The 24,505-nt window shown below is 34.7% G+C and overlaps 1 protein-coding gene across 7 annotated transcripts in view; it reads left to right on the forward strand.

Annotated features, from left to right (window-relative positions):
* Window positions 1-24,505, forward strand: part of SMARCAD1 (SWI/SNF-related, matrix-associated actin-dependent regulator of chromatin, subfamily a, containing DEAD/H box 1) — a 72,790-nt gene that overhangs the window by 35,048 nt on the left and 13,237 nt on the right. For 6 of the 7 annotated variants that reach the window (XR_004475282.2, XM_033400358.1, XM_033400359.2 and 3 more), the window contains 5 exons: window positions 6,120-6,221; window positions 7,206-7,287; window positions 8,764-9,155; window positions 17,860-18,059; window positions 23,616-23,706. Coding sequence is in view for 6 of the 7 variants with exons in the window: in XM_033400358.1 (XP_033256249.1) it covers window positions 6,120-6,221; window positions 7,206-7,287; window positions 8,764-9,155; window positions 17,860-18,059; window positions 23,616-23,706 (867 nt within the window). In the remaining variant the exon portion in view is untranslated. Of the gene's footprint in view, window positions 1-6,119; window positions 6,222-7,205; window positions 7,288-8,763; window positions 9,156-9,428; window positions 9,814-17,859; window positions 18,060-23,615; window positions 23,707-24,505 lie in introns of those variants that run through there. The other variant, XM_004276978.3, reaches the window with a different exon arrangement.

Genomic DNA, 24,505 nt, shown 5'->3' on the forward strand with positions numbered 1-24,505 from the left:
CATGTTAGCCTTGTAAGGTGTTATCAACAGGTTCACATTCTGAATTTTCATTGTGATACCACTGTTCTGTATGCCAGCTCCTTCTAGGTATTGAGGCACATGGTGAGATCAGTGAATTCCATGAATTCCAGTGAAATTAGCTCCCCTGGCCAGAAACGTTGACCGTTGTGTCACAGTGTACTGTGACTGAGTTAAGCTTTCTATATATCTGTATATGATGCATTAGTTTCCTAAGGACAGTGTAGCAAAGGACCACAAACTGAGTGGCTTAAACAACAGAAATATATTGTCTCACGGTTCTGGAAGCTAGAAGTACAAGATCTAGGCATCAGCAGGGTTGGTTCCTCCTAAAGGCTGTTCCATCCTTCTCTAACTCGCTGATTAGAGTTGGATTTGAGGGGATAGAAAATGAGTTGTTGGAGAGCTAGAGTCCCACCCTGATGATCTAACCACAGAAGACTTGGAACAATTTGCTGCTGACGGCCATGTGGATGCAGATGATGATTTGCTGGCAGTCTTTGGTCTTCCTTGACTTGTAGATCTCTGCCTTATCTTCACAGTGTATGCTCCCTGTGTGCTTGTCCATCTCCAAATTTCCTCTTTTTATGGGGACACCGGTCATTGGATTAGGGGCCCACCCTAATGACCTCATTTTAACTTGATTACCTCAGTAATAATTACCTTAGACCCTGTCTCCAAATGAGGTCATATTCTGAGGTACTGGGCATTATTCAACATAAGACTTTTAGAGGGACACAATTCAATCCATAACTGGTGTTGCCAAATCCAGGGGGGTAGGAAAGGCTAATCCATACTCAGAGTAGATTTCTGTTACTGTCCCTTTCATGATGAAAGGGGTCGAATTTAATCAACTTGCCACCAGACAGTTGACTACATCTCCCAAGGTATGGTGCTGTCATGGGAACTCATTGTTGGCCTCTGCTTTGGCAGGTCAGGTACTCACCAGTAGCAGTAGCCAGATAAATGTTGGTGTGAGAAAGTCTTACCTTGTTGATCTGTGTGCACAAACTTAGTCCATGTTGCCATGACCGTTTGTATATAGACACGTTGAGCATGCATCCAAGTGCATCCAAGCATGCATCCAGTCTTATTTTGGTGTTCAGAGAATGAATCATCTTGTCCACATGATTATTAAAAACTCCTATGCAATAGATACCTTTGCCGAACATTCATGTGGGATGCTCTTACCCTTACATTCTGTTCTCAGAAAAACTTCTAAGTCCAACCGTGTACCTCTTCCCCGATCTTCCACTCTTGTTCTTCTCCTTGGCTGTTGTCCATGGTATATCATTGATCTGTACCTCTAACCATCTTTTCTATACAAAATGGGCAATAAGTTGCACTGCCTGAAGTTGTGTACAGTGCTGCCGTCTTCAATGGGATTATATTGTAAGCAGTTGTTCACATTCAGCTGGTTCTAACAGTTATGTAAACTCTGTAAAAGAAGTTCAAGATTTTTCTCCCACTTTATCTGATCATAAAGAATTCTGCAAAGTGCAGTAGATATTGGTTGAAGGAGGCTTTTTTTCTTCTGCCTCCAAAAACCACCTCTCTCATACAGTCTCGTGGTAAAAATGTGTTAGCAGCATTTATGGCTTACTATTTAAAGTGAACATTTAAGATACTAATTACTGTAATTGAAGGTGAGAATGCAGATATGGTTATAGAATTTTAGAAGAGATTTAACATTGGAGCGGCCATTGCCACCATTTTAGAAGCCTGGAGTGATATAACAAAAGAGTGTTTGCATTATGTATCGTGGAAAATTTTTCTTGCCTTGATTTTTGATTTTGAAGAACTTGAACCTTCAGAGAAATATTTTAAAATTCACAACAAACTGTTGGTTTAGGAAAACAAGTTGGATTTGAGGGGATAGAAAATGAAGATGTAGACTTGGAACAATTTGCTGCTGAAGGCCATGTGGATGCAGATGATGATGATGACAGTGACAATGAAAATCAGAAGTTTACACCATGACAGATTAACAATAAAGTTATCAGGTGTTTTAAATGTTGTTGAAAACAGTTTTACTGTTTACTTCAGCCTTTTCTTTACTGAAGATAGTGGCTTTAATGCTGAACATAGTAGGAGAGTTGTTAATGGCATCCAGTTGAATCTTGAACCTAACAGGCAGCTGTATTTGTTTTATTTTTTTCTTAAATATATATATTTTTAAATTTATTTATCTTATCCTTTTTTTTTTTGGCTGCGTTGGGTCTTCATTGCTGCGCGTGGGCTTTCTCTAGTTGAGGCGAGCCGGGGCTACCCTTCATTGCAGTGCGCAGTCTTCTCATTGTGGTCTCTTGTTGCAGTTGCAGAGCACGGGCTATAGGCGTGCGGGCTTCAGTAGTTGTGGCACGTGGGCTCAGTAGTTGTGGCGCACGGGCTTAGTTGCTCCACAGCATGTGGGATCTTCCTGGACCAGGGCTTGAACCCGTGTCCCCTGCACTGGCAGGCGATTCTTAACCACTGTGCCACCAGGGAAGCCCCAGGCAGCTTTAATATGAGAGGAGGAGGCTAGCAAAGTTAGCAGACATTTATTGATTTTATTTATTTGTTTATTTTTAAGTTAATATGTATATTTTCAGCCATACAGCAGAGATAGCACAAGGGCAGTGAGTCACACCTTTCCATAACTGTTCATTTTCAAATAACCGTTCATCTACCATTTCATAGTAACTGATAAGCTACAACTCTTGCAATGTTAACATCCCCAAGCAAACTTGAGTTCATATTTATTTTAGTATTTACGTATTTCTTAACCATTTAACGTGTAAAACTATGCTACCCTTCTTTTAAGGTTTCTTCCTTTGTTTAAATGTGTCACTAATGAAGTTTTTGAATGTTATACCTCTAACACAATTTTTCTTAAACATGGTAGCTTTTATTTTCATCATTTTGCACGTGCAATAATTTTTGGAAATGGATGTGTCATGTTATAGCGGAACAGATTGTAGTTGTCAGCAGAAGAGGACAGGACCTTTCTTTGAAGCCATATGGGTCTCTGCCATGATTTTCCTGTTGGGGATTTCCAGAGACTTCAATACAACATCCTTATGAGCCACAGATTCTTTGGGAATCACTGCATTTACTTACTGGTCACAAAACCCAAGTGGCAAAGGACCTTGCACTGCACTCTGGACCTGCTACAGAGCCTTGTCTTAATCTGGGCCCCATTCCTGACAGACTTAAGGGCTCTTCATAAACTGATCAGAGCGGCACACACTGTACTGAAGTATATATATACATTGCCTCCAGGATCCAAAGAAGCCCACTGAAGTGTTGTGCCTCTCTCTCAGAGGCACCAGTGCCAGCCATTTGTCGTTTTTTTTTTTCCGGAGTGGAATTTGCAGCATGCTCCAGATTGGACCCCTGTATAATTCATGAAAGTGGTGGGCCCAGGATTTGAGGGTGGTTATTTTCTACTCTAGCATGCATGTTTCTTACTAAGGTCATCTAAAAATAGCCACTGCTTCCTGCTTATCAAGTCCAATCTGTGTGACGTCTTCAGTATAGAGGATCAAAGTGATATACTGTGGACTGTGCAAAACTATCAAAGTACTTGAGTACTGTTTTATGAAAGAGAGATGGAGATTCACCATAGCTCTGAAAACAGTGAAGGTGTATCCATCACTGACCCTGCCCAGACAAAAGCAGATTGCTTCTACTAGTCTCTTCTAATTACTGCTAGAGTAATAGTCTCATAGTTATATTGATTTTCTCTAGTAAAATAAGCAGCTGGTATAGCAGCTACAGTTGGGGTCGTCACCTGTTTGTTTATGATAATCTAAACTAATTCTCTATGACCCATGCAGCTTTTGTATAGGCCACGGAGGCACATTACCCTGAGATCTGGGATGATGGAGTCAGTCTCTGCAGTTACCTCAGAAATATAGTGTTGCTGCTGCTGCTTCTTCAGAGGGACAATGCTAGTGCCTTAGATTTGGTATTTTCTACAATTATGGCCCTTAATCCATGGGTCAAGGAGCTAATGTGGGATTTCTGGCAGTGACAAATTTGTCAGTTGCAACTTTGCATTCTGAAACCAGAAAAATAACCACAGGATTGATTCATAACCCCTGGACCCACTAAGACGATTTGAGCCCAAAGGTTGTGTATCATCTGGCTTCTGTAAAGCTCGCGCATAACCACTGAACTGCGTAGGTATTTTCAGTCACCAGGTGTTAGCAGAGCTGATAGAAGTGTGGGATCCGAGAGCAAAGAGCAAATCGGCACACGACCTACTGAATGTTTAATTTGTGCTGTCACATATTTAATTCCCAAAAGATATTTACTGTTTTCCAAATATTTTAACTTTTTTTCTTTAGGTGAAATTCACATAGCATAAAATTAACCATTAAAAATTCAGCGGCATTTAGTACATTCACAGTGTTGTACAACTACCACTCCTATCTAGTCCCAAAACATTTTTATCACCCAGTAATAGCATGCTGTATTTTTTAAGCAGTTTCTCCCCATTCTCTTCTCCCCCTAGCCCCTGCCAACCACCAGTCCGTTTTTTCTGTCTCTGGATTTACCTATTCTGAGTATTTCATATACATGTCATCACAAAATATATGACCTTTTGTGTCTAGCTTCTTTCACTTAGCTTGATGTATTTGAGGTTCATCCATGTTGTAGCATGTGTCAGTACTTCATTCCTTTTTTTAGGGCTGAATAATATTCAGTTTTATGTGCATACTGCAATTTGTTTATTCATACTTTGATGACGTTTGACTCATTTCAAATCATGAATGTGCTATGTGAATGACTAAAGTTTAGGAAACACTTAGGTAATGGAAAAACACTGATCCAGGGTTAGACACCTAAGTTTCTATTTGTACCTCAGCTGGCTGTTATCCATCTGTGACCTTTAAAAGGATTGTTCTTCGAGTTTCAGTGTCTTCATCTGCAAAGCGAGGTTGGCGGTATGAATTTTTGATGGCTTTGAAATGCTTTCTCCAAATATTAATGTTTTATTGTTCCCCTGCTCAAAATCCTCTTGCTTTCTGAATAAAGACTGACCTCAGTTTGGCACTCCAGACCTTTAAGCAATATTAGCGCTGGTCTAATTTTTAAGCTTTATAGCATATCCACGGTCTCTGTGCTCCAGCCGACACAGGCCACTTACTATTACAAAAACACATCTAGTTTTCTTCTTCCTACTCCTAACTTACATACCATCTTATGTCTCTGTTGTGTGGAACTTCATCTTATTCCTGTGTGCAAGAAAGGTATCGCTCACAATTTAGATATTTCTCTCTTAGTGAAAGAAAAAAATAGTATTGTTGCTGGATAAGAATGGAGGTAAAAGAGAAAGTATGAAACCGTGCTTTTCTCTCTCATGTTTGTATAGCTTGTGGTACAGTATCTTAGCAAAGTAGATAAATGCTTTTAGATTGACTAAAATGCAAGATTTTTCTTATATATGAGCCCAAGGAATCTTTTTTTGTTTAAATGTGGAATTTTAACCAGTTTCTTCAAATGAAGTTAAGTGACAGAGGAAAGAGATAGTGTGTATGAGTAGCCACAGTTCCCAAATTAATGTTTAATTTATATATTATTTAGTTTTCTGTAAGTTTCTTTGTCATTGTGTCACTTTTGTTGTGACTGAGCAGTTAATATTTAAACCATTCAAGACAGAAGTAAAAGTAAACTTTTTTTCTCTCAGTATTTGAAATTTGTAGAGGATATGAAATTGTCAGCACGGATGAGGTGGTTTGGTTTGGTTCGGTTCGGTTCGGTTCGGTTTTTGCCATTAGCTTGGAGAGACTTCACTATACCTGAATTATTTCGAGTTAGTTTGAGGATCATTCTAGTTGTTTTAGCAGATTTAGCTTATTTTGAGCATTGTATGAGTGAAGTGTGAGTTATTGGATATGTAGTCAAGGTCTTTTGAGTGATCTTAAACCAGTAATATTTTTTATCCTTAAGATATAAATTTTTCCATTTTCACATGAACAAAAAGAAACATTTTTGGATTCTTCTTGATCGAATGTGAAAACTTCCAAATCAAGTCAAAATACAAATGTGATTGTCTTAAGACTGTTGTTATTGATGATATCTTAAATTGGTTCTCTTTTTTACCTCCCCATTAGGGAGAGGAGTCAAATGAGTCTGCAGAATCTAGCAGTAATTGGGAAAAACAGGAAAGTATTGTGTTGAAATTGCAAAAGGAATTTCCCAATTTTGATAAAGAGGTGAGTAGTCATGTGCAGAAATTTAATCAGTATGTACTAAATGTTTGTATTACAAAATAGTCTTTTGAGATCAACCATGTGAAAAGCTTAGGGTGAGTTTTGCAGTGTTCTGATTAAATATTCTTATTTATCAATATTATAAAATATCTTTGTACTGCTAGTTTACATTATTTATTTACCTTATTTGCTAACTATAGTATCAGCATTATAATGGTCGCATCATGTAATCATAACAAACATAACTGTAGTAACAACTGTCATCTCATATAAAATGCAGATCCTCTGCAAAGCCATCTATAATCCCAAGTCACTTGTTTTAGCTTTCTTCATATTCTCATCCTTTAAATTTTTCATGAAGAATTTTAAAGTGTAATACTGTATTTCAGTGTCTTAATAAGCTTTGGTGTATTTGATAGATAGTAAAAATACTTTCAGGGTCAGTAAAGACCCATGCCAAGCATGCCAGTGCTAAAAATCCTTGTGTTTAATCACCTTATTGTACTTGAAAACACATTATTTGTTTAACATTGGGAATACATTTACACTTGTATTGATTTATTCAGGTATATGTACAGGTAGTACATCTGCTAAATTCTGATGAGCTGAATGCAGAGTCTTGTTGCTATACTGGTTCTTTGCATCTGTTCAAATTACATGTTTTGAAGTTGGCAGTTTATAAAAGCCTAGCTGCATGTTGCAGTTTAATTGAGCAAACATGTTTTCATACTCTAGTGTTCAGAGCACTTCATAGCAAGAGTAGAAATGCAAAAACTATCAAGCTTCCCTCCCTTTGAAGCAATTTACGAAAGTGAAATTAAATATACAGAAAGCATTTGTAAAGCAACATAAAAACAAGTGTGAAATAATCAGATATGAATTCTATTAAGTTTTCAGGTGATTTACGTATTTTTAAAAGAGCATAAAAGTTTTCAACAAGTTGTTAATTTTAGATTTTTAATAAAAAGATCAATGACTTATTTCTAGGAATTAAGGGAAGTACTCAAGGAACATGAATGGATGTACACAGAGGCTTTAGAATCTTTAAAAGTGTTTGCGGAAGACCAAGGTAATTATCTGTTCTATGTCATTACAGAAAATTCATATTTCCCAATATATTATATCTTAGTATATAAGAAAATAGTAAACCTATTAGCTAATAACCAGAGAATGGGATTGCACAAGATGTTAGAAACCAGTTCCCAGATGTTTTGGCCTGTTCTTTACTGCAGTGTAGAATGAAACAATAAACATTTTTTTCTATTTGGCTAACTTTTTTTTGATAGTTAAGTCTACTTATAAACTACCATGTTTTATTGAGTACAAAAGAAACATTTTTTTTTTTTACATTTTAACAGCTCTTAGGAAAGATCTTACAATTGCTGGTGTCTTATAATCACTATAACGTAGATGTCCTAGCCTGCACTTACATGAATAGCAAAAGCACCAGTATCAGAAACTTATAAGATGGTTATCACTGGCATGGAAGAAAGTCCCTGATCCCATAGTGGAACATTTTTAACGTTAGGAACCAAAGGGTAGAGAAGTAGTGGGGAGGAGTTGAATCACACGTGTTTAGCAACATCCTTAAGAAGGCCAGCTTTTTAAAAGGCCAACACAATGGCTTTAGGTTTTTTGTTGTTTTTGTCTGTTTTTAATGAATTATTTTAGGAAATGCTACACAACAAATGCTCTCAATGGCACAGAGAATGATATTGTGTGGAGAAAAGAAAACCACCAATATCACCAATTCTGAGTCTGAAAAAAGATTCAGAAGGGAAAGATTATGAATGTGAAGAAATGTGAAGAATATTCAGTTTATTTTGCTTACTTTTTAATATGTGTACAAGAATGAATGTGTGATAATATGCAAGTCTAAAAGCTCTTGGACTGAGTAAAACATAAACATTCTAAATAACAAAATACTGTGTTATAGAGTAACTGTTCGTATTTCTTACTAGTACATAAAATAAGTGTACCTTCGATCACAGGCATCTTAGAAATCCATGGAATATGATAGTGTAATCAGTGATAAAGTAGTGGTGCTTTTTAATAACATATTTAAATGATTTTTGGTAATGATGAACCTAGAAATGGGGATGGGTGATGGAAAAATTAGTCTTATTATGGATAGTTTTAATTTAGGATGAGCATTATTTTTGCTACACCCATCAGTTTTGGCCTGGGGGTGTGGCTGCTAAATAACATCTGGGACATCTTATGTATATGCAGCTGCCATTTATATTCTCAGGATCTTTGATAGAAAATGAGGATTTATATTTAATTCGTTTAAGAAAGTTGTCACCTATTTTTGAAACTATTTCAATTCATTGTATAACTTCAGATTCTACTTCAGTATTTCTCTTTAAAGTATATCAAGATTTAACAATAAATTATAGTTGAATTCTGTATTAAAAGAAGCATGAATACTTGTATAAATCATTTTCTTACTTGAAGTTTTATTTAATTTTATCTTTAATGTAGTTATTTAATTTATATTTAATTTATATCTTTCTAATGTAGTTATTTTTGTCTTTGTACACAGATATGCAATATGCTTCACCAAGTGAGTTTCCAAATGGAAAAGAAGTTTCTTCAAGGAGTCAAAATTATCCTAAAAACGCAGCTAAAACAAAACTGAAACAGAAATGTTCCATGAAACCACAAAATGGTTTTAACAAGAAACGTAAAAAAACTGTATTTAATCCTAAAAGAGTTATTGAAGACTCTGAATATGATTCAGGTTCTGATGTCGGTAGTTCATTAGACGAGGACTATAGTAGTGGTGAAGAAGTGATGGAGGATGGCTATAAAGGTAAAATTCTTCACTTCCTTCAAGATGCTTCAATTGGTGAACTTACTTTGATTCCTCAGTGTTCTCAGAAAAAGGCTCAGAAGATAACAGAACTCCGGCCCTTTAATAGTTGGGAAGCTCTGGTAAGGCTACATTCTTTTGCTTTCCCCTGTGTGTGTGTATTTAATTCACAGTACCGTTTATAGTCAAGGCATCTTCAGCCCAGGGACGCATAGATGGGTGGCCTTATCCTGTGTAGAGTCAAACATTACTTTCATTCTAAGCCAATAGTATTTCAAATAGTGTCATATGACCTAATTTTGAATGAATTAAGGGGTGATTTTCCTGAAAAACCCCAAGCTGATTGGCTGGGCATACTGTCACTCATTCTTTTGCATAGAAACTTGGTTCATTTCACTGCAGAAGAAGAAATTAGAGCTTACATTTAGGAAGGAGTTGTTTGCTAGCCTGTTCTGATCTGTTTCTACTGAGACACAATGCAGAAAGCAAGAATGTGGCGGAAGTTTTACTACAACTACTTGAAGAGCAATAGCAACGTCCAGGGGAGCTCCATGATTTAAAATGCCAGCCTAAGTGTTTTATGCTTCACCACAAAGAAGCAATTGTTTATTTTATTTTTCTTTTAAAAGTGACAGCTCAATCTCTAACATGTTTTTCTTGGTTAAACAATACGGCCATTTTATGGAGTGTAGCAGGCTGCAGCGTTTTTAATTGGAAAGATAGAAAAGTGTGTGGAAGCCTAGAATTCAAGCGTTAGGTGAAGGGAAGGCATAAGCACTGGTAAGTACACTTTGCATGATCATTTTCTGGAATTTCATTTCCTGTAAACAAGTTTTGTCTAAAATACCTGTATTTTGAGTTTCATAAATGTCAACAGTCAGCAAATCTTATTCATACAGAGAAATGTAAGAACTCTGTCTTTTAAAGTTTGCTTCATATTGTGAAAATGGGGGCTTTTATAGCATGGATTCTAAACAGGCCCTCCTGTGAAAGCAGTATGTGATTTTTTACAGCTTTAGAATGTGAAGTCACATCAATAGTGACTCTTGATGTTTTATGAATTTTTAGGAAGTTTTATTCCCTAACTTAGGGAGTAAAGTTGCTTTGTGATTAATCTTATACTTGGGACAAATCTATGTGAACCTAAGTTCCCTTGATGAGTATCTTGAAGTGGCAGGGTGGGAAGGTCCCTGAACAATGGTTGTAAATAGCATTTTCTAAAAAATAAAAATATTTGAAAAATATAGAAACAACATTACTAGTATTTCGTGGCTTTAAAAATAAATAAAGATATTCGTTTTGCCTAAAGCCTTTGCTTTTCCAGAGAACATCTGTCAAAGCAGGCCGTTTCAAAACTTGTTCGGCTTTGCCTAAGTGATTTATTTGTTAAAGTATTTGCTGAAGGGCGTTCTTGTTCTTGTCTTCATTTTCTTCTTTCTTTTAATCTTTAATGGTCTCCTCTGTCATTACAGAGTTGGGTTGCTCGGGCTTGTTGGGATTCTAATTGACTTAATAAGGAATGCCCTTATCTGCACCAGTGTGTTTAGTCACTGTGACTACTTGCCCACGTATCTTATAGTAAAAAGTGAATTATACCAGAGTTATATGTGCCAGATGCTTTTAAAAATATTCAGTAACTTAACATGTAGAAAGCATATTTCCCCTACTAATTAACTGGCATAGTTTAAATTAGTCTTGACATGAATTTGGAGATTATGCATTATCTACTGAAACCTCCTATAGCATCTTGCCCTCTTTCTGAAAGTTGAATACAGAGACTATTTTTGCTAGCCATTCATCTAAATGTTGATTATTTTATGTAACAGTTAAAAAGTAAACTTGCCACTTGAGTTTAGAGAATACAGGGCTTAGCTATTCTGAAAAAGTTAGTAAACACAAGTTCCTGGAAATGAACAGTTTAGCAAGTCAGTGTATATGAGTTTTGAGTTTTAATTTGTTTAGAACTTTCAGCTTCTGCTTTCATTTACTTTAGAATTTTGAATATGACTGATTTAAAGATCAATTTAATGTCTTAAAGTCATCAAAGGAAAGGTCAATATTATGTACATTTTGGTAAAAAAAAATTATATAACTCCTTCCCTATTAATCAGAGAGGCTTGCTAATGTACCTGTGAACTACTTCAAAAATAAAAGAAAAAGCATTTACTTTTGTTTTCATAGCTACTGTTTTTAGAAATTCTTAAGAGAATTAATTGAAATTTTAATTTTGTTCCTCAGTCATACTTTAATGAAAATTACAAGGCATTATATATTGAGAACAAAGTGCAAATGTCTAGTAAACTCTTAACATTATTGTTGAATCTTATTAGTTTAGTCTTCAGGATTGGGGAATTTGGCAGAACTTTAAAACTCATTAATATTTCATTACAATGCATACTGAGCCAACAAATCAAAGTAAACACATATTTTAATTATGATTTTTTGCTAAAACAGAAGTCTCCATAACATTGATAGGTTAAATGTAATCATTGGTATTTCATTGTGTTATTTTATTATAAAATTAATTTGAATGTGAAAATTATTTTAGCAGTGCCTTTTAAAACAGAAGTTGAAAAGTTGTACATTATGATTATGACTTTATTGTCAAAGAATTACACTTTTAAAAAATTTAAATGCTCAGATATTCTAGTCACCCTTATTTTATTTACATGAGGAAAATTTGGTTATTTAATGAAGTAAGTTCTTTATGTTAAGGGTATTTATGTTTGCAGCTTTATGCCCTTTTTAAAAATCAAAATCTAAATAGTGTTTGTCAGATTTTCTTCATAATTTTTCCATTTCTCTTATTTTTCTGCTTCATAGCAGTAAAGTATGTGCTTATGGTAAGAAATCACATCATTAAATCATGTAGACTTTGGAAACAAAGCCAGCCAGAATGTCATCAGTTTAAAAATGTGTACTGTTAATGTGCTAAAATTGGGGTTTTTGTTGCCAAATTTCACACATTTGATGGCATCAGTTCACCAACCACTTACTGAATTTTTATCTAGCTTTGTGCAAAATAGGGTGGAGATGCTATTACGTCTATTATAATCTTATTATGTTGCATCTTTGTACTTTAATCAGAATCGTAGTATACTGATCAAATCAAGATTCATGAATAGCTCATTCATAAATAGCTCAATCTAAAAATTTTTCATATATGCATTTAGTTCCTTAACATTTATATCAGCATAAATGCAGTTTTCTTTGATTGTTAACCAGGCAACCCGGGTTTACCTCATGTGGAAACATTAGTCGTCATTGTGCTGCTCCCATCCACTAGTGACTTAGAGCACAGGTTTTCTTTTTTGCTTTATTGTAAAATGGCTGTCTAAATTTGTGACTCGAAGAATTGTAATGCATACTACTTCCTGATACGGTGGCTTCAGTAAAGTGTGTGATTACTGTATTCAGGCTTTGTTTTCATTTTTGTTAAGTTTGATAAATATTTATTTTAAAATTATAAATGCATTTTGAGTACTTTGTAGGCTGCTCCCAGGTATTTATAGTATTTAAGACTCCTGTCCTCAATAATGTTACTTCTTAGGTGGGGAATTAAATCTGCTTTTAAACGATTTCCCCCTTCCTATAGAAATGCAAAATTATTTGTACTGTAAGAGTGACACATGGTGGCAAGAGATAGGTACTTCAGTCTGTGAGTGATTTAAAAAGATAAAGACCTTAAAGTAATAACGACTTTTTAATCAAAGAGATAGTTATCAGGGCCATGTTGATGTTCTTTTTTCATGTAATTATCCAGTTAAGTAGCAATTACTTTTTTTCTCTTTTTTTCCCTCTGAGAAAATAGCTTTATCATTTTTTTGAAGAACGATTTGTTTTCTTTGTCTAAAATTGAAACAGTACATGCGAGAACAAAGAAGAAAATCAAGTTTAGCCAAAATTCTACCAAAGATACTTCCCACTTAAGACTTTATTGACCATCCATCTGTTTATGAATATGTTTGTATATTTCATATTATGTAATTAGGATCGTATTTGCTGTGCTCATCAACAACTTTAGATTTACTGGTAGATCCCGCATTTACAGAGTACTTTGTATTTCTTAGGTCTTGTTTTAGTGAAGCTAAGTAACTTACAGGATTGTTAAATGCTTTTTGTCTTCAGCAAGCAGTAACATAACAGTAGAGTGTTCTTACACCTTTCCTTAGGGGCAGACACCCATTTTCCCTGCCCCCCACACACCTAATAAAAGTGTTTTGGAATTAAATGTTGGGCTTTTTTTAATGTTTTTATTTTTTTATTATTTATGCGTGTATTTAGATCAAGTTAAAAAATTCTACAGGCTTGTTCTCCCATCCCCTTCTCCAGCCTATTTCCTGTACTACAGATAACTGCTTCTACATCTTCTGTCTGATTCTTATCACTTCCATATCTAGGAATATAAAGATAATGCTTTTTTAAAATTTTTCAGTTGCAGGCCTTATCTTTTGACATGACATAGACATTATAGCATTGTGGTAGGATTAGCTCTCTTCTTGCTGTCTGTCTCACCTCACATGCCCATTTCCCGTTCCCCAGTCCTATCAATATGTTAATAATGCGGTAATTTTGAAAATCATTTTTTAGTATCTACATTGTTAGACTATGCAAATGCCTTTTATAGCTGAGCCATGTAATATACTACATGATTACTTTTTTTCCTTGCTCAGCATTTTGTTTTCCCTACTTACTAGTTGCCTTGGTTTTTCTGTTTTCTTAGTTTTGTATATACTTACTACTTCGGCTCTAAATTCTTCCCTAATTGTCTAAATTTCCCCTCAGTTTTTAGACACTTCAGATATTTTGTCAGTTTCATCTTCTTGGAAAAGTCTCTTCTGGAGTCTTATGACCTACGGTAGGGGAACAGCTGTGATATTGGAATTTCATTTCCCCAACATCCTGAGGAATGTTGTTTTTCTCTCTGTTGGTTCTCTTGTTTTGGAATTCCATTCATGCCTCTTTATTTATTCCCTTGGTTTTGTAAAAACCATACTTGAGGGTGAGTAAATAATATAGTGCAGCTAGATGGCCTGGTTTTGAATCCCAATTCTGACATTTTCTAGCAACTTACACGACCTTAAGCAAGTTCTTTCTCTGTTCCTGTATTTCTTCTTCTCTAAGTGGGGTGTAATTATGATACTGACCTCTGGAGAAGGCTAAGGATTAAATAAAGTTAAGTGCCCGTTCAATTGTCTGTCTCTTAAAAAATGTTAGCTGCAGATATCCACAATATTTTGTGTTGGAAGTTTTGTATATATTATTAGTGAAATGTTAAGAAACGATTATAGTTTTCTACTCTCCCCCAATATCAGTTCTAGTCATATTGAGTCAAACTTTTTTGGATCAAATCATTTTTCTCTCTCTCTCTCTTTTTAACCCCCTCTGTGCTTTTAAACAGATTTATGACTGGTCACATTACCCACAATATATTAAGACTACATTTGCAGCCTCCCTTTGGTAATTTGACAAATTCCTGTCCAGTGAGATGTAAGCAGAAGTATACCACGATTTTGGGAAAGCGTCCTTAAAGGATCTCTTCTTCCTGTTGGTTGAGATGTCAGTGGGATGAGGACTCACATGTTGAGGATATTGAAGCAACAAAGTAGAAGAATTCTTTTTTTTTTTTTTTTTTTTTTTTTTGCGGTACGCGGGGCTCTCACTGCTGTGGCCTCTCCCATTGCAGAGCACAGGCTCCGGACGCGCAGGCTCAGCGGCCATGGCTCACGGGCCCAGCCGCACCGCGGCATGTGGGATCTTCCCGGACCGGGGCACGAACCCGTGTCCCCTGCATCGGCAGGCGGACTCTCAACCACTGCGCCACCAGGGAAGCCCCCTAAAGTACTAGATAGATCTAAATTCTAATCCAGCAGCAATAATTTGGGTCATCTCTAATGTTGGTTGGTTTGTATGGAAAGAGAGGGTAAAGAGAGTTGGAAGCCTCACGGAGTTAAGTTGAAACTTTGACTTTAGAAATAACCAAAATGTCAAGTTCATTAAAAGTCTCAATCAAACTGTTGCAGCATCATGAAGTAAGAGTAAGAGTTGCTTTTTGCACACCCCTTCATTGCCCCTACAGAAATATCAAACATAAAAATTAGAGTACTAAATGAACCCTCATGTACTCATCACCAGGTTCAGTTATCAGCTTATGTCTGATCTTGTTTCATCATCTATCCTCTCTGTTCCCCCCTCCCCATCTCCCTTTCCCTCTCTCTCTCTCTCCCCCCCTTTCCCCTCCCCCTCCCTCCCTCCCCCTCCCCCCTTCCTGTAATATCTTTGGTGAAGAAACTGGATCATTTGTTCTATAGCTTCCCAGTCGGGGCTTTTCTGGTTATATTTTCTGTGGAATAAGGATTAGAATTAAATGCTCCCATCAGTACTGTTACATGGTTGGTGGTATGTTCTTTCATCAGGAAACGGTAATGTCTGGTTGTTTCTTTTTTTTTTTAATGTATGTTTCTCTCTTCTCTAGGTTCTGACATACTGAATTGATCTTCCTTGAGTCAAAACAGTTCTTTCTGATTTCTGGACTTCCTAGATCCTAGATTATATTACTCTCCTTTTGAAAAGTACCCATGAAATTTTGTTTTTTCCCTTATAATACCAGTTGTTAAGACTTAAAATTGTATGTTGCATGTCTTTCCCAATGACTATAAACCACACGAGGACAAGGGACTATGTCTGTATACCAGGTACTTTCACCAGCCAGGGTAGTACTTAACTACAAAAGAAAAGAAAAGAAAAAAAACCAACAAAAAAATGGCAGTTGGTTACAGAAAAAAGGGTTTTTGTTTTTTAACCTTTTATTTTATATAGGAGTATAGCCGATTAACAATGTTGTGATAGTTTCATGTGCACAGCAAAGTGACTGAGCCATACGTTTACATGCATCCATTCTCCCCCAAATTCTGCTCCCATCCAGGCTTCCACATAACATGGAGCAGAGTTCCCTGTGCTATACAGTAGGTCCTTGTTGGTTATCCATTTTAAATATAGCAGTGTGTACATATCAATCCCACCCTTCCCCCTGTGTTTTTTAACTTTTAAGGGTTTTTTTTGTTTTGTTTTGGGAAGTACTAGTTTTAGTGAAAAGAGAAAAGCATAGACTTTGGAATCTTTTATCCTGCTTTGTGACCTTGGAAATTGAATCTTTATTCATCCAGAACTGGTGGACTGATCTTGCAGTTGTGAGAACTGCATGAGTTAGTGAATAAAAGACACCTAGTAGTTTCTGGCACATACAAAGCACACAATATATTGTTCCTTCTTTTTTTTTTCCTGGTTATTCTCGTTGGTTCTCTCACACACAGCATATCGCAAACACACTACCCCACAATAGGCATGAGATTGGTTTTTTGGCCTATAATTTTGGGGTTCCATTTAAAAATAAAAATATTTTAATTACGAGTTCTAGTAAAACCTCATTAAAATCTTCAAGGCACTGATTCTTACATATCCTGTTCTTTATGTTTACATCTTTTTCCCTGGAAAGTACAGAGTGGGAGATTACATTGTGATTATGAATGTTGTCCTTGTGAAAATATAAAGTAGTGTACAAATAACTTTTTATTTCACGATGCCATTTTGTGGCATGCTAAGTTTTTGGTTTGTTTTGTTTTTTATTCCTGCAGTACAGTAATAACATGGCTTTGGAATAGATGAGTAAGTTTCATTTCTACCAACCTACTCTAGGTTAGATGTGAAAAATACATGTTAGTATAAACTGCATTTTTTATGAAATTTTCTTAGTATATCCTCTGAGTATTGAATTTCTGTTGCTTGAGCTTCTCTGTGAACTTAGAAATACTGTGTTCATGGGGATTATTTAGAGCTGTTAATGAGATTCTTGTCATAACTTGAAAGAATATGCTAAATACGATACTATGAATCAAAACCATGTGTGGCTTTATTCTAACAGATGGTTTTAGTTTAGTTTCCTTTGTTCTGGATTATGGTATTTTTCTTTTTGCCCAACAAACAGCTTTCAAATAGCTACTGGGCTTTTTTCTAATCCTTTACACTAAAAATATTTTTTTGTACAGTTCTTCAAGATATATTTTTTTCAGCTATCTATTTGGGAAAATTCTAATTCTGTTACAGCTTTTACCTTGTAAAGTATTCAGTGTCTCCTTTAGAAAAATAAATACAAATGCATTTTGAAAGAAATTCTGAGTTTTCATACAAACCCATTTATACAAGTCTTGTATTGAAATTGATACTATTCTTAACTTTTATCAAATTATTGAATTGGTCACGGTATACTTTTGATTCACATAATATCTTTCCAAGTAGTAGTTGTCTCAGTTTAGAGAAAAATATCAAGTGACAAATAATAATTGGAGTTTTGAAAGCTTGAGGGGTTGTACTGTGATGATAGGGCAAAGTATGTTTTAGGAAAATTAATCTTATATTCATAGGAAGTGACAAAAATGGAGGCAAGAGATCTAGTATGCAGTTTTTATATTTGGCACTATTACCTTTGATAATAGTCATAAATCCGAGGTTTTGAAGACAAAACCTGATAGGAGACATTAACAATTACTTTAGAGTTTCTCCCATAAGAGAACAGATACCAGGGTCAAGGTAGCAAGCTTGGGATGGTGCATTTTGAGGAAAAAGGTATGTTTTATTTCAACATGATGAGTTTGAGGTGACAGTGGGATTTATCAAAGTGAAACGTGAGAATGCAAATGCAGGTTCTCTTCACATTTGATTAAGGTCATTAGTAAAAGTTTAACAAACTTTTTTCCCTCACAGAGAAAGAAATTGGCTCCCTATTTACTAGATCTGAACTGTTAAATTATTTTTCTTTTCATGCCATAGTTCACAAAGATGTCCAAAACAAATGGCTTATCAGAAGATTTGATATGGCACTGTAAAACACTGATCCAAGAAAGGGATGTAGTTATAAGGCTTATGAACAAATGTGAAGACATTTCAAATAAATTGACAAAACAAGTTACCATGCTCACTGGAAATGGAGGTGGATGGAACATAGAACAACCCTCCATTCTAAACCAAAGGTAATACTTGTTGTATGTACCTATTCATTATTTTATCTCAGTTGTATAAAGATGTTGAATTTATTCCTGTATTGTGCCTAGGAAACTTAAATGTGCAAATGGTAGGAAAACTAATGTTTAAAAGGGAAACCCAGGGTTTCCTATAATGGCATGTAAGTGGTATATGAATTGTTTTTCATTGATCGTCACCCCCCCTCCCCCCAATCAGGATATTTTACTCCATTATCACATTGTAAATTAGAGGGAGGAGATATTATGGTCTTATGTAACCTATGTTTTCCTTGTCTGATGACAGATAATTTCATATATAATCACAGAAACTGAAAAGGTGGTTTTAGCTACCTCTTAATTTAGTGCTTCAGAGTCAGCTGCTCAACTGCATCAATGTAAAAATTTGTCTTAGTTCAGTTTCTTTTTGATCACAAGTGAAATGATTGAAGTATCCTATATATGCGATTAAATGCTTTCAAAAGCCCAAAATTTTTAATCTTTTTGAGGTAAAAACACATAAAAATTGAAAAGGACACTTTTATTAAATAGATTATATAAGGAAAAATTATAAAAAGTGTATATTTAAAAAGTATATTCCCCAAACTGCTACTGTCAGTAAAATACCTTGTCCGAGTTCTTGCAAAAAAAACCCACTAAATTGTTTTCACTAAAAAATTTGTCCAACAACCAGAATGTATGAAAACGGCGTTTTGTAATTGTGAACACCCCTCCTTTGCATGATGTTGGGATATGGCGGGCGGGGCGTTGTTTTGAACTTCTTTTAAAAGTTTATTTTCAAGTTGTCTGGAAACTCAGGACTGTTCAGAATGCTTCCTTTTTTAAAAAAAAGTATAAAATTGTTTACTGTGATAATACATACAGAGGCAATAACATGGAAATAGTCGAAGTTGCTAAGGTCCGAGACTAGTTAGAATGATTTATGGTGTATCCATAGTCTGCAGTGTTATGTAATTTTTAAAATGAATTATTTCTGTTCAAAATATTTCTGATAGGTATTTAATAAGATTAGCACTAGGGTCTCATTAAAATTATTTACCTTAGTTGGTGATTTTATGTACTTCTGATATTTTTCTAAGTTAATGATCAAAGCATATTTGCTGATCATTGGTTAATTAAAAGTCAAGATATGAAAGAAAAATCAAGATATGGTTACTGGCCTTTAATAGTAAGCGACAATCTTTTCTGTGCCCTTCTAGGGTGCTATGGGATGGTGTAGGGAAACGTGATGCAGTTCCCACAAAGAAGCTCTTTTCCCTGTTGCATAGAAAGAACTATGACCATGTCAGCAAATTCATCTCCTAAAAGTGTAGTTGGAGCTGCTCCTTCTTGTTCTACAGCATTGGATATGGGGAGTTCTTCACTCTACAAGGCTTACCCAGTTGAGTCTACTTTATCGTAATTTGGAGTTTAAAAAATCAAGTGCTTTATTGCATCACTTAAAAAATTTCTCTCTTAAACCCACATCCACAAAGTCCTATTACTTGTAAATAGTATGATCAGGTAATAAAGCTATCCTTTTTATTAGACTGAGGAATTTTTAAATGAAATATTAAACAGGTGAGAAAAATAGTTTGGGGGGTTTTTTAGGTGCTTCTTGGATCTAGTCCCAAAGTACAACTTCTGAAAACCTGTATAGATAGTCTCTTTGGAGTTTATTTAAATGCACTTTTAGGGGGTGAAATTTGTTGTCTTGGTTTTTGTGTTTAGCCAATGTAAGTTGCACAAGCAACTTGCAGATTTTTACTTGGTATACTGGCCAAGCATAATGGCTGCTTAGTATAGAAACATTTGAAGTACTTTCCTTGCCCTGGGAAAGGATTTATTAGCACAGAGGAAAATATTAAACTATCCTGAAGAATAAGCTGTTGTGCTTTCGCTTAACAGAACAAATTCTTTATAGTAAAGTTTATTTTGAAGCAAAATTATATTAACTATTTTCCTATTAGAAATTTTTAAGAATTATAACAGAAGAAAAATAGCCTTTTAGAGGTAAAAGGAATACACACATGCTGTAACTCCCTGTTAAAAATAAAGTCTTTGCAAGGGAAAAAATTCTCATATGTATCTCAAAACCATTATATTCATAATGTTTATTTTAAAATGTCAAAACTAAAATTACCTTAAATTAAAATATAATACAGTGAGGAAATGTTAAAAAAAAAAAAAACCTCAGTATTTCTCCTATTTTATTCCTATCATAGATGTAGCCATCTCTCAAGCTTTAGCGGTTTATCTAAAATTTATCAGCTTTAAACTGTTTTAACTGAAAAGGTTTCTCACATGTTCAGTATAAAATAATATTTAATTATGTGTGTCCTGTCTTTTTCTGGGCTAAATCTACTAAGGTTCTTGTGAACTTGTTCATCCTCAGCTTGACAGGATGTTTCTAAACAGTTACCGGGAAACCATTTGACAATGATGTGAATGCAAATCAGTAGTGCAGATGTGTTGACTAACTCAGAGTACTATGATAGAAATATTTTAGTAGTTTGGATACTACTATTAGTACAAACTATTATTGTGGTAGTATTTTCAGCGTTCATGACATACTTGAGGGACATAAATTTTTGGTCAGCTAGCATCGCTAATCTGTTTCATATGAACTACTTGAAAAAGTTTCTGTAGCCCTGTATTTCTGCATTTTAAACTTAAATTTAGCACATTGTATATACTCCAGTTTTCTATTTCAGGCCTTTCTCACCTTTCAGAATAATTTTGATACTAGTTTTCTCTGACAGGAAATTTAAACCCCATTTAGTTTTCGCTCTGAAAAGAAATTATAGTAACTCTCTGGAAGGATTTTTTTTCCCCCGACAAAACAAGTAACTTTAAAATAACATGCTACCTCATTTTCTTTCATGACCTCAGAAAATCTTAAAATCACTTTTTTCCTTATTGGGAGGTAAGAAAACCTTCAGTTTAAAGATACCTGTAGTCCCCTTTTGAAAAGAGATCACTTACCTAATTCAAAAGGCCTAGGCTATAGTTCTTACCATTTGGATAACCCTGAGCAGATTACATTCTTATTTGTAAACTAGTGGGTGGGGTTCATATGCAATCACAAAAATTTTTAGAAAACTGTTGAATGTCAAAAGTAATGGAAGGTATGATTGTATAGCAGCTAAATATTAGCGCCTGCTAGAGAACGAATATAGTTGCCCTGTTTTAAAACTTGTCTTAACGAGGGAACTGGAAAGCTGTTTGCCAGAACTACATTTCCAGTGCTCCTCTGGCTTTCTGAAGAAAGGGTGTGTTGTGGGCAGCACTGTTGTGACACTAAGCAACAGAAAGTTACTTGTGATTTACATAAATCTAGCAGAGGAGCGAGTACACACACATACACACTTATATTTTTAAAACAAATACTTCAATATAACAGGTATTTAATGTCCTGATCAAAACAGCTACCATAGCTGCTTTGTGAATGTGGATGAAACAATTTTATTTGAATGAAAAATTCAGTGCTTCTCAAAATTTCCTCATCACTTTTTAAAATTTTATGTATAGTGAGGAATATTTTAATAGTTAGACTCGTTCCTCAACATGTGTTGGTGATAACATATATTCAGTAATTTTTGTTAAGAATATTTCTTGGCTATTTGTGATAAATTTACATTGGGGTAGCATGTTGGCCCTTGGGATGCATTTATAAGTGATGTAATATGCCTACCGTATCAAGTTTCATCATTTTCATGGAATGTGAACCTTAATGTGTGGGGGATGACTAAGACAGTAGGAAGTACTCGGGAAAATAATGAAAATTCTATTTAAAAATAGAAAGTGTCGACTGTAGAGTGGGTGGGTCAGAGAGAAAACTTTCATGTTTGCTGTTTAGTGATTAAGGGCTGAACTCTGGATCAGAACTGGATTGAGTACCAGCTCTGCCACTGCAGACATGGATTTGGATAGCTGTGACCTTGGGCAAGTTACTTAACTTCTCTGAATCCCAGAGAGAATCTCTAAATCCCATCTCTAAATGGAGATGATGATAATAATAGTATCTACTTTATAATGTAGATTAAATAAAGTAATAATGCATGTAAAGCCCATGCATGTAAAGTATAGTGTCTAGAATTCCAATATTAGCATTTACTCTACCAGTATAGTAGAATTTATTTGGACCTGAAAATTAAAATATCTATGATAATATTCTGTTTATTATTACTTTCATAGTGGCATAGAAATTATATTGGCCAAGAAGGCAAAGACATTTTAAAAAATGAACTGTAAAGTCTTCAGCAGTACTGCTGATTTTTCCTACCTATACTTTTAATTTTTTCAAATGAGAATTATTTTATAGATTGCGTACCCCACAGTTGAAACATAGATTCTGATTTAAGATGGATATCTTTCGACCTCACCTCTTTGATCCCTGTTCTAATTAAAGTGTCTTGATTTCAGAATTTGACCCCTTAACCATTTATCAGAGCCATTTATCAGACCCCTTCTCCATGTGCAGATAGGATCTGTGTAACAGGAAATTAAGGGGATATGATAAAAGCTGTAGAGTGAGAAGCATGGCCTTGTCCTAAGTTTTTATGTTAATGTGGGGTTTATGCTTCCCTAGTGAGTATAAGAATAAGCTTTTGCATGAGGTAGACTTTTATGAGTTAAAATCTTAGCCATAAGACTTTGTAGCTACGCAACCTCAGGCAACTTACTGAGCCTCGGGTTTTTTCATCTGTTAAAAAATAACTACCTTAATAGAATATTAAAAGATTGAATGAGGTGATGCTAGAAAATGATATTTTTGTATATCTGTATATAATAGATATTCAGTAAATAACTGCTATTAGTTTTTAACCACTTGAACTTTTAGAAAAAACTAACCATTTCGTCCATTAGACCCCTTCCATGTTGCCATCCAAGCAAGTTACTCCCAGGGATTAGTCTGTTTATGTGTTCACAAATTAAATAAGATTTTTGACACATGGCTGCTGCTTTCTACTCACTGGTCTTTATTGATGCCTAGCAAATTTACATTTATATGTAGTTCAAACATAAATACACACATATATACATACATCCTCCAGAATTATACATACCAGTGATATTAGAGGTGATTGGCATTCAGTCAGCAAGTTTTATTAAATCAGCCTGGCAAAGTAGCAAATTATGCATATGTTTTTGTTCTAATACTTTAAGTTCCTGACTGTGCTAATATGCAAATCAGTACAATACATTTTTCTAGAGTATAAATATTATATTAGTAATATGTTATCATTGTTAATATTCTGATCATTTGTGGAATTAATTTGGTGGCATTACATTATGACTGAATATGAAAATTTTTTTGGTAATTCTTATTGCCAGAAACAACAAATACAGAATAAAATTTGAGAGGTTTTTTAAAATGTATTATGTTTTGGGTTCATTTTCTTAAGTAAGTGTAAATAGCTTTTAACAGTAAGTTAAAAGGTAAGACTATAACTAGATACTTCAGTTTTTTGGTGCATTGTAAACCTAAACCTCTTCTCAGAAAACTAGTAGAAAAAACTAATAGAGGTATAAATCTATAATATCCGGTAACTCTCTCTTTACCAGTTTGTCACTCAAGCCCTATCAGAAGGTTGGTTTGAATTGGCTGGCATTGGTACATAAACATGGACTTAATGGCATTTTGGCAGATGAAATGGTAAGTAGTACTCTATTTCTAGGATTTACCATTAATAGGCATCCTTGCTGTCATTCAAAAGATGAAAATTTCCCTTGTCCCTATTAGTTTACTGCTCTTACCAAGGTATAACCCCTCTCATTCCTCTCAGTTTTCTGTTGCTTATCTTAGTTCTAACCTCCTAACTTTCCCCTCAAAAATGAAAATAGGTTTTTTGTCTTTCTCATCAAATTAATAAATATATGTGTTTTTAAAATTAGATGTTACATAAAAATACACAGGAAAAAAAACAAAATCACACATAATCCTGCCATCTTAGAGTAAGTACTATTTTGGTATATATCTTTTTCCAGAATATTTTCTTTTGTAGGTGTGTGTGTATGCATATATACATACACATATACATATATATGTCATATTAAAAGAGATTTTACTACATGTGCTTTTCTGTAGCTCCCTTTAAAATTTATCATAGATACCTGTCCTTGTTAGTAAATAAATCTACACGTTTATCATCACCATCATTTCAGTCATTTTACTTTTATTAGATGTTTCTGAGTTTCTTTTCTTTTCCAGATCACATTTTGCTTGAAGGTAAGCTTAGGAAGTTCATTACAGCCGATAGTCCAAGTATTGTCATGTAGAAACTTGACCTTTAATCTAACCTTTACCTTCCTTCCTCCAGCTATGCTTTTTAAAAAGTGTTTATTAAAAATGAGTAATGTTCAATGGAGAAAATGTTTATTGAATATATGTATTACATTGTGTATTAGATTTCCAAAATAAAAATTAACGAAGGTAATAATCCTTGTTCTCTAGC

Source organism: Orcinus orca, chromosome 4 (assembly GCF_937001465.1).
Source record: "Orcinus orca chromosome 4, mOrcOrc1.1, whole genome shotgun sequence".
NCBI classification, from domain to species: domain Eukaryota; kingdom Metazoa; phylum Chordata; class Mammalia; order Artiodactyla; family Delphinidae; genus Orcinus; species Orcinus orca.